General features: G+C 49.5%; 3 protein-coding genes across 3 annotated transcripts; 1 reads left to right on the top strand and 2 right to left on the bottom strand.

Annotated features, from left to right (window-relative positions):
- Window positions 1-1,405: 1,405 nt before the first annotated feature.
- Window positions 1,406-3,507, bottom strand: ENH_00062820 (programmed cell death protein, putative; the record flags this gene model as incomplete). The annotated part of the gene is made up of 8 exons (XM_013577190.1): window positions 1,406-1,473; window positions 1,581-1,636; window positions 1,788-1,984; window positions 2,077-2,122; window positions 2,356-2,395; window positions 2,655-3,070; window positions 3,200-3,282; window positions 3,406-3,507. 8 exons carry the CDS (start codon window positions 3,505-3,507, stop codon window positions 1,406-1,408), a joined length of 1,008 nt encoding a protein of 335 aa, XP_013432644.1.
- Window positions 3,508-4,485: 978 nt separating this feature from the next.
- Window positions 4,486-5,760, top strand: ENH_00062810 (vacuolar ATP synthase subunit e, putative; the record flags this gene model as incomplete). Its single annotated transcript, XM_013577189.1, has 5 exons — window positions 4,486-4,494; window positions 4,723-4,922; window positions 5,026-5,182; window positions 5,289-5,500; window positions 5,622-5,760. The coding sequence occupies 5 exons, from the start codon at window positions 4,486-4,488 to the stop codon at window positions 5,758-5,760; spliced, it is 717 nt and encodes a 238-aa protein (XP_013432643.1).
- Window positions 5,761-6,316: 556 nt separating this feature from the next.
- Window positions 6,317-7,751, bottom strand: ENH_00062800 (CutA1 divalent ion tolerance domain-containing protein, putative; the record flags this gene model as incomplete). Its single annotated transcript, XM_013577188.1, has 6 exons — window positions 6,317-6,364; window positions 6,493-6,525; window positions 6,678-6,776; window positions 6,917-7,009; window positions 7,296-7,391; window positions 7,665-7,751. The coding sequence occupies 6 exons, from the start codon at window positions 7,749-7,751 to the stop codon at window positions 6,317-6,319; spliced, it is 456 nt and encodes a 151-aa protein (XP_013432642.1).
- Between the last annotated feature and the right edge of the window lie 2,670 nt (window positions 7,752-10,421).

Below are 10,421 nucleotides of genomic sequence, written 5' to 3'. Positions count from 1 at the left end.
CTTTTGTCTCCTACAGCTATCATTGCCCGCAGCAAGGCAGCGTGCAAAAGCACCTTGCGGGCAAGTGGCTCGTACAAAGCAGTACTGGGGACCGTGTAACGTATGGGGATGGCCTGAAAGCCTCGGTCCGGATGTTTCGGCTGTGCCCGCGAGCCCCAGGTCAGATGAACGAAGGTCCCCAGCAGGGACTAAAGAATGCAATGTTTATTGGCTTCTGTGGCAATCCCTTTTGCAGCGGAAACCCCGAGCTGCCGCGTGCTAGTCAGGAAAAGCAATGCGAATTCGTTGGTAGTCGTTACTGCAGCTGAAGTTTAGCGATGGCTTATTAACAGGTGTTACTACTGTCTACGCTGGTTGTGTAATGGCAGTTTCAGTTGCCTTGTTACCTAATCGGGCTGCATGCTGTAAACGGCATGCAGCGCGAATAGGCAACAAGGCAAGGCTACAGCTCGCGTGGCCTCTGGTATGTACACCCGGAGCGCCCAAATCCTGGTGCTGTTTCCCCGCATGCGCAAGACACGTAATTTTTGTCGGAAAGCTGAACAAATCACAATGCACGCTGAGGAACATACGGCCATGGAACGCACTCCACTCCGGATGATCCGTACAACTTCCACGATTTTACTGTTGGCCTTCGGAGTTGGCCATATTCCGCTCAGTGCTACAATCGACGCAATTTTCTTTATAAGTGTTTCACCAGAGTATCAAATAGCTCTCAGCGAATGCCACATCTCCTTTTGGACACTCGGCAATTCCAGAGAGGTGTGCAGGGATGGCTGCTCAGCTCTCGGCAGCGCCCGCCTTGGACTGAATACTTTCGAAACCAGTACGGCGATCCATAAAACCTGTGGTTTCCGTGCATTTAACAGTTTCATAGCTTTCAGAAGGAAAGGCGAGGGCCTCACATACCTCCTGACGCTCGTGTGCCCAAGTGCAAGCGTAACGACGGACCCGTGCGCTTCAGTTGAATACCCACTGTTTTCGCATAGGGGATCGGTCGTCGTACTAAAGCCGACCAACACGCCGGTAAATCTCGGCAGATTCATTGTTGGTCTTCAGCGGTGAGTTGCTCCAACTGACAAGTTTTCGAGTGTTCACATGAAAAATGGCTTATGTTGTCAGGACACCGCTGCGAGACCCTTCGGTTGGGTCTACGAATGCTGAAGGCGCATGGCAGGAAGGACTCCGGGTTTTCTGGGGAGCTACTTGTCCCAACCTCCAAACCGCCCCATTCATGAACAGATGGCGCGTCACCGCCGCATTCATTGGGTGGACTATTCTGCTAGCGATGGCGTGGCTGCTCATGATAAGCTACGTTGATGCCCTTCTTCAAGCTGGCAAACAAACTCTGGCCCCCTGCCTCGTGGACGCGCAAGCAGAGCAGTTGAACCCAAGAGATGTCTGCTCATAATATTTCCTGGACTGCAACGTGCTCAACAGCATACGCGTTAGAAGGGACACAGTCCTCCTTGCCTGCAACGCACAACGTCCCACTACGCAGGAGCAAGGTGAAGTATGAAAAAGACCGCATCCTCGCGGTGCTCAAGCCCGCTGAATGCACAGGTCGCGCTCCGCCTCACATGTAAAAACTACGACGACTCCCCATTCGATAGGCGCTGCTTCGGCTGAATGGCGTCTGCATACAGCAGTGCACACGAGTTGCCCGCGGATCTCCTACGCGGCCTTCCGATCAGGAATCTTCAAAGTAAAACGTGTAAAGCTCAAACATGCAGTGTCGCTAACTATTCATTTTGCTCCGTAATGCAAGGGACATTTGTGAGACACACCGTTTCTGAATTTCCTCCGCTGCCGCTGGAACAAGCTGCATTTCGAAAACTCGAGCGCAGCTGCAATGTGGGCAGGGCGGAGGGGGCATTGCATCCCTTTTAGATAACGGCGATATAAAAAGGGGCTTCCCTCCGAAGCTGTACCTAATAGCTTGCTTCGGACTCCTCGAAAGGCGCTTTTGCAGCTTCAGGAACACCTAATGAAAGCAAGAAACGTCATTTACGAACAGAAGCAATGCGAAGCCTGTCACATTATTTAAGCCTCTGATAAAATAACGGGCCGGCGTACTTTATCAGGGCTTTCTTCGTAAGCTTCTGCCTCCACGGCGCCGCTCCTGAATGCACAGCACCACAGCAGTCACTAGAAGTATGGGCGGAAAAGAGACCTGCCACCTTTTCTAAAACTAACAAACGCTTCACATTGTTACATCTGAGACGTACTGATTGCCTTCTGGATCTTCATCGGCTTCATGCGCTTCACTGAATCACACGGACAATTCGGGAGGTTTTTTTGGCGTTGAAGCACCACGGCGTACTTGTGCAAGACCGTATATAGCCAAAGGCTCACCTCTGTTCGTACTCCAGCTGTAGCTCACGCGCCCGCAAGCCTGCACAGTAATGCGTGGTTCGACATGATGACACTTTTGCATAGCCTCCTTCAGCTCACGGACACCTAGATCCCAGCAAATGGCTGTGAGATGGAGTGATCACTTCACAATGTTAGAGCTTGTTTGAGATAGTCCACGGTTTCCCCTGCATTCATGCAGTTCTAATGCTGTTTACCAAAAGCCCAATGAACTTCCATATAAAGCAACAACGATCCTAGACACCACAAAATAGGGGAATACACGCCATTGTACGCCCTACCAGTGGCGTCCAAATGGGAGCTATCTGGTGGCTCATTTTCAACTTCAACAAAAAATGCCGGCATCAGTTCACTTGCTTGTTGCAGCCGAGCAGCGGACTGTGACGTAGGCAGCGCCACTGTTGTTTCGCCGGCCTTCGGTTTCCCATTGCCCTTCTCACTACAGGTGTTTGCAGCAGTCCTGGAGCCAAACGCAACCTGAAGCCAGTCAGAAGGGTCCGCTGCCGCCAAGTCGTCATCCTCTCGCTTGATAGAAGCATGCGCAGCCCCGCAAGCTTCTACCTCGGCCTGGGTTGGGGCAGGGGGCTCAACAACACCTCTCAGAACCTTCCAACCCTCGGGTCTCTTGCCGCACGTTGCTTGTGCATGGCAACAAAAAAAGTACAAACACCTCTTGTTTGCGCCGTAGGGAGTCGCCCTGAACTTGGAAAACAGACAATTGGCGCATAATCAAAAGGCAAGATCGGTGAAGCAGCAACAGACGGTCACTGCACTCATCGATGGATGGACAGGTACTTTGATCTTCAGTGGGCGCTGCATGACTTACACTTGGCAAACAAAGTCAAGCACCACTCCACATAGCGAGCACTTGAAGGGAAAACCGTCCGGAATCTTGCCATCAATCCAGACCTACAGGCAAATTGCTTTGCGCAGCCTTTCAGATGGCGAAACGAAGCAATATCCATGATAGTTCCCAGTTGCGAACGGCGCTGTCCAGTAAGTGACACAGCAGCTAGCGGGCTTAAGACTTACCGGATTCCCTCCGAATTTGCTCAGCTCTTCTGCGGCCGTTTGGTCGCCATCAGGCACACTGTCCCCAAAAAATCCAATTAACACTGGTGTTTCACCTGCCATGCTTTACCTCAGTGCTTCGTTAAAGTCCAAAGCGTATCAATATAAATACTGTTTGCCAAGGAGTAACTGAAAAGCAACAAATTATCACAGCCTTTGTTTCGTACTACATATCAGCATCAACGACGGAGCGCTAATGGTTAGATAAGCGCTGCAGATCCTCACAACCGAGCAAGTATTGGTTGATACGTGAGCGGCCAAAATCGCAGTGGTCGTCCATTTTGTAGATCTACACGATAAACCATGAAGCGAAATGAATTTTGTACAGGAGTACAAGGAGACAGCCCCGCAACCAGCTGAACAGCCCTTCCAAAAACGCAGAGCAGGCGCTCTCCCTGTGCCCTACGGGATCATGTTGAGGTGGAATGTGGGACTATCTGTGTAAAATTAAAACAAAGCATTCACCCAAGTGCGTTTTTTATTGGTTTGTATGCTGATCGCCTCTTCACTCAATAGTACTCGTTGGTCACACCGGGAAGGACAGCGCCACAACAGAAACTCCGCATTTTCTTCCCCGTCGTTTTGTTCTACGAATTTTATGGTATGTGCCAAATTTTCAGCTGAGCTGTAGTTGAGTTACAGCGTTACCCCTCCAGTGCAGCGTGTTTCGGGCATCTGGTTACCTGTTTCCCATTGTAGTGAAATGGTTGGATGGGTAATCGACACCGCCGGTTTATGATTTTTGAAAATGCTTGTGCTTATATTTCCTTTTATTTTGGGGGATTTGCTTAGTTATTTCGGGCGCGGCTGCAGAAGTCGAGAAGTGGCAGTTGTAGCGGTACAGCTGCTGGCGGGTTTCATGCAGTCCATCGCTACCATTGTTCAGACCCTAAGCAGCTCGTTTCTCGATAAGCAACGTCAAACTACAACAATCTGTACTCAGAAGAGTATTGGTAGGGGGTGATTTCCTCACTGTTCGCAGGGCCACAAGAACTGATGGCATGCGAAGTATAGTCTGTCTATTTCCACAACACCGCGAAAATGGCAATGGTAAGCTGTGATATCCCGGCAGTAACCTTTGCCTTTTTGAATTTGGCTCCGAAATCAGGAGAGAACACCGCAGGAGCTCTGCTGGGAAACTCAGCTGCTTGGACAGCGGACGTGTTGGTTGCCGTGTCAAGTTGGGTAGGGCATGTGGGCTTGGTTCTTGTTCTTTTCTGCGTGTGTGGACCATCTCAATGCCAATCTTTCGCTTGCCCGTTCCAATTTCTTGCGCAGGACGACCAAGAAGCGCTTGCGCAAATCCAGCAGATGGTGAAGTTCATTTTGAACGAAGCCAAGGATAAAGCTCAGGAAATAGAGGCCCGTGCATTGGAGGACTTCAACATTGAAAAGCTTAAACTGGTGCAGCAAATGAAGGACAAGATACGTCAGGAATTTGACAAGAAGGCAAAGAAGCTTGAAGTACAACGTTCAATGTAGGTTCGAGGAATGGACTCCGTATCTGTGGCAGTTCATCCCTCACGCGGGCATTGCCCTTCACTTTACGTGTTTACAATGCATTCGTTTGTGCCGACTCAGTGACCGGTCTACAGCGATCAACAAAGCTCGCCTCCGCCGGATCGCCGCGCAGGATCAAGTTGTGACGGAAGTTTATGCGCAGTCTCAGAAGCAACTAGCGGCCATCTGCTCAAATACGGCCAGATACAAGGAACTTCTAACGGATCTCATTGTCCAGGTCGGCAGCTGACGCAGCAGCTGATGCGTATGCGCAGGTAGCGTTTGCCATTACTTTCATTGTCGAAGTGAGTTTAATCTTGGTGGAGTGTGACTTCCTTCTCTAGGGCTTGTTGCGGCTACTGGAACCAGAAGTAGTGATCAGATGCCGTGAAGTGGACCGATCAGTAGTGGAGAGTGTTCTCCCAGCTGCTGCAGCGAAATATAGCAAGATTCTGAATGACGAAGCAGGTCTCAAAAAGACAGTCAAGCTGTCCATCGACAAGCTCGGGAGATACCTTCCACCCCCGCCTACCGCCGACAGCACGGTACCCTCATGGTGAGTTCCGTGCCTGCACTTGACAGATTACGGCCACTGACGCCCATGGCACAGCAGGGCAGTTGCGCAGCTGTGGGAGAGTCAGGTTGAGCGCTTTGAATTGCTTCGTACGTTTTCGCAGCTGCGGTGGCGTTATCCTAGTGACGGCGGATGGGAGAATTTCATGTGATAATACTCTAGATGCGCGTTTGAAGTTGGTCGTAACTGAATGCGCCCCGGCTATTCGCATGCATCTATTCACAACGCCGATCAAGCACTGATGATGTTCGGCTTAATGCTCGGACGAAGTAGTGTTGTCCAGCAGTATTCGCTCGAGGCCTTACTTCCGCCTTCTCTCTAAGTGTCCAGTTCGTCGCTGCTGTGCGAATGTTATGGCAGCCGAACCTTACTCTGCAGATCTGGCATTTCCAGAGTCCATTATCACTAAATCTGTTCCATCCGCAGAGCGCAGGGTGCACGGCGCAAGTACTGTGGTTGCTTGGTGCAGCTCAGCGTTTTCGAGGTTCTATATAGCTGTATAAGGTGAACAACCTGAAGGGAGTTCCTGACTTTCACCTCACTTTCAGCGATCCTGCCATGGGATATAATTCGCACTAAGTAACTGATGGAATTACTGTGTATTTTCGCAAAGGATGATGAAGAGCACGAGCAGCCGTGACCACTCGTAGTTTGACCTTCAAGCGACTTAAAGAAATAGGTCTACATACTTCCCATCGTCCGTTCATAAAGAACAACTGACTGTACAGCTAACGGAGCTGAGACTCGGTGCTTCGACACAGCAGCGGTCCGCCAACAAGGTACAGCCACGCCGGGAACTTACGAACCCCTAGGCTGGGTGGCAGCGCGAGCCCACTGTAGGTAATCCTGCGATACAGCACGCACGAATTGACGGGCTTGCGTCAGTCGGTCTGTGAGGATTTGGGAGCACCACACAGACCTAGCGTAGCACTCAGCTGTACAAGCAACCGAAGAAGCGTCGGCATCATGCTTACTGTGTTGCCATCGACGATTTCTGTAAACACAACCTGAAACACGCACAAGTCGCGCACCATACGAATGGGGTCCCGCAGACGCCATCCAAAACAAAGTGCTCTTCGTACCGCGACTGTTTAAAGCTCCCTTCACCAGATTTGAATTCACTGGGGCGCATTTTGGACAAATTAGGGTCTAGTTTCACCTCTGGAACTTCGTAGGAGTGTTTTTCTTTTATAGCCTGTACCACCGCTTGAGCATGTTGCCTCTGCGCCTTGATAATCATCAGGACTTCGGCGGATTTCTACAGAAGTTCACACAGAAAACTGCCACGCGCACCACAGCCCAATAATCTCAGCCTTAGCTTTTGAAGAGGAAATGCATATGACGAAGAAGCCTTCTTGTTTGCGGGCCCTTCTGTTCGACGGCAGACATCTGGCTCACCACAAGCTCCCCCTTCCACTCGTAGACGCTTTCCACAGCAGGCACTATTTGTACGCATGCAGCGAGATTCTTCACGATTAGATTCTCTGCAATCTTCAGGAATAAAGAACACAGCCACCACAGAGGGGGAAGAACGAAATGCTTAGGAAACACTGGTAAAGGAAGTTCAATTTCCCCGCCACTGCAATCGACAGCTCTCTTCACTCACTTTAGTTGCTTAAAAAGAACATGTCTGTATGCATCTCGTTCTGGGACATTCAGATATTCACCATGCAGCAAGCGGAATATACGCAAATGCACTTAAACACTGAGGCAAATAAAGCGGTGAAACACGGCATGCCGAATGCCTATGAACCACATGGGCTCTCAGGTCGCTTACAGATCGTGCCTCTTCACTGCTGGATGCTGTCGAGAAGCCGACGACAAGCCCTTCCGTGCTCGCCATGGCTATGCGTTGTGCACCCTGATTTTCCATCTGCACGGCACGTGAGCACTCGCGGTCAGTGTACGTTGATAACTTGAAAGACTTCGACGCCACCAGCCATTTTGCTAGAGGAGAACTGCCTTGACCTTTGATTAAGGGATGTGTGATCGGCGACAAGCGATGTGAAGCCAGGCAGATGCATCGTCTCCCCACACACCAAGGGATAAGCATGCAGGACATGGACGCCGCTACCTCATAGTAGCATGCACTTTGCTCTGATGAGAAGTTTCATTATATAAGTTCCCCAAGGGGCATTACACTCACATGAATTGCACCCGAACTCAAGAAGTTAGTTACGTACTGGGTGAGAAGAAACACCAGTGTGGAGACAAGGAAGGGCGTTCCAACCATCTCTAAATGTATCAATATCGTAACTACCAGGAGAACACAAAAAATTCTTGAGACTCTCTCGCTGGAAAGTATGCAATGTAGCTGCATCCGCATGCACGCAGAAGCCACTATTTCGTCCGCCCGTTATCTAAAACTGCTTCGCTGTTGCAGAGAGCATTCTAATTCTGTCCTAGTCCAGAATTTATTAGTACTACCCACAGTGAGGTGTGTAGACATTAATTGGCGTACCGAACATCTGTCGTGCATCGCCGTGCTGTCGGTGCCCAATGTGTTGGGTGCTGTGAGGAATGTACCTCGGCTATTTTTGCTGTATACTGCTCATCCATAGGAATAAATAAAGTAGTGGAAAACTGGCAGTTTGGAGCAGAGGGTTGTGGTCAGTTCCTGTTGAATGTTTACCAGAGTTCCAAACTGTTACGTTGTCCAGCACTTGCTCGCGAATAGGTATGAGAGAGGCACAGAACTGAAGAGCGGAACGCCGCTGGCACGGAACTGCTGAAGGCACAAAATCAGTTTATTATAGATGCAAACAAAAACGAACGGTTTTCGACTGTTCCTTGGTGGCAACCACTAGATGAAGTTAAGGCGGGCATGACGGTGAAAGGAGTCGAGCAGCGAATTGCTCCATCCCGCATCACTCTCACTCTCAACATGCAAGGAGTCGCACAACGTAACACAACAGCGATCAAATGGGCTGCAACGTGGTATTCTAAGCGATTCTATGTTGCAGCCTGAGGAAGGCAGTGCCGCAACGGGCAGTGCCACAGTGAAAATTTGGGACTGCGCTGAATACCTGAGCATCAGCATGTAATAGTGTGGCTATTACTCGCCAGAATTATGGTTTAACAAGCAGTGGACAGCAGAGCTGAGGATGACAAACCTCAGCAAAACTGTGCCACAAAGTGAGTCGCGGGCGCAACTGTATCCGTGAGCACCGGCGTTGGTAAGCACACTTTACGAGTCTTTAATGGAGGCATTATGCACCTTTTGAGCGCATATAGACAGGTAGAACTATCGTAGTCGCTGTTGCGGCAGTTTCCCAACGGTAACATTTTCAGGATTCCGCTGCGGGCACGAGAGAAACCAGCTTGAAGACTCCATTTCAACCCACTACAAATGCCATAAGCGGTGGTGAGGACAGAAAACTTTAATTTGGAAATGAATTGCGAACGAATGCGGGAGCAGGGCCTTCCAAATTCCATCGCTAGCGCCGATTCAGAACCGCTACAATATTGAGCAAAAGACCAGCCTGTGGCCTACTTATCACTTCCGTTTTGGCTCCATAGGCTTACATCCATCATTACTCACCAGAATCACCCTTTAGGCCTTAGGTGCATTTTGCAAGGGAAACATTTGTTTCACCCGGACATATACCCTTCTCTGCTTAGCTGTGCCGAACACAGCAGTTTCAGTTGCTCTTGCCCCAAGCCTGGAGCTTGACTACAGAGCACGATAGGCTTGGCAACCCAGGCGCGCGCGTCAATTGCTTCTCTAAAGCAATCTACATATTTGGCATTCAGTGACCCTGGAGACCATTTCTCCAGCACGTTATCACGCTGCACACAACTTCCCCTTTCCCAACAACGCTTCACTTGTCACCGAAAGAAACTATTGTTGAACATCTTTGTTCTCAACTCTCTCCAGACCTCGCTATGCCTCACTCCTGCTAGAGGCCGCACCATTCTTCTTGCCTCCGCTCTGCGCTTCTGTTGTGCATCTGTAGGACTTTCTTGTTGCAGGTCTGCTCCACAATTTGTCTCTCTAGAGGCCGTCTCTTTCAGGGCTAATACGGAATCTGCTTCTTTGTGCATTGCTTCTGCTCCTCGCGCTGCCGCTGATTGAGCGAATGTACTCTTGGGAAGAATGCATTTTCTCTTCTGCTACAATCTCATAAAGTCATTGTTCTAAGATTTTAAGTAATGCAAACTCTTGTATCATTTTCACGCTTAGTGCAGCTTCTTTCCCGGCCCTTTATTTCCTTTTGCGTTTTCGTTCAGCAGTAGGTGTAAACTTTTGGTAGAATCTTTATAGCTGTTTGACTTTCTCTGGTCTATTATCACGGCTGTAAACTCTAGTCATTCCAATATATTATACACGAATTTTCCTTATTCGTTTCCCTGCTTCACCTGATTTTCTCCATCATTTGTTTCGACCGAATTAATCTAGATACTTGCCCTCTTCCCGATGTTTCTGCTTGCATTGAGCCTACAGTTAGCCCTATTTAGTGTAGTGCACAGGCACTACAATAGGGCTTCCTGGTGACCGTAAGAAGATAGCTAGCTGGTGACTTACAACAGGTCTTCACGCTGAACAAGGACAGGATCTTCTTACTAGTATCGAAATAAGGCAATTTACCATCAAATTAGCCTGTATACACTAGACTTGTCTGTGAATGTCTGGAGATTGGGGCTGGCGATTGAGCCGGCACCGGCGCAGGCCTCCTCCCCAAGGAGGCAAGAACACCGAGTGGAGGAATTTTCAAGAAAATGGAATTGGAAAGCTAAAAGTAGCTACATTTTGTGATATTTGGACTATTATTTCAAGGAGATGCGCTGAAGGTAGAAGGTTATCATAGGCCCCTAATCGTGGGGCAGGTAGCAGCATAGTCAGAGCAGTAGGCGCTGTGCACTACGTTTGGGGGCTGTTCCGGGAACGAATCTTTTTTTACTG

The sequence above is a fragment of the Eimeria necatrix genome, genomic scaffold, assembly GCF_000499385.1.
Source record: "Eimeria necatrix Houghton genomic scaffold, Enh_scaff55, whole genome shotgun sequence".
NCBI classification, from domain to species: domain Eukaryota; phylum Apicomplexa; class Conoidasida; order Eucoccidiorida; family Eimeriidae; genus Eimeria; species Eimeria necatrix.
The sequence above is the reverse complement of the archived record's forward strand: the minus strand, read 5'-3'. Positions and strand labels throughout refer to the sequence as shown.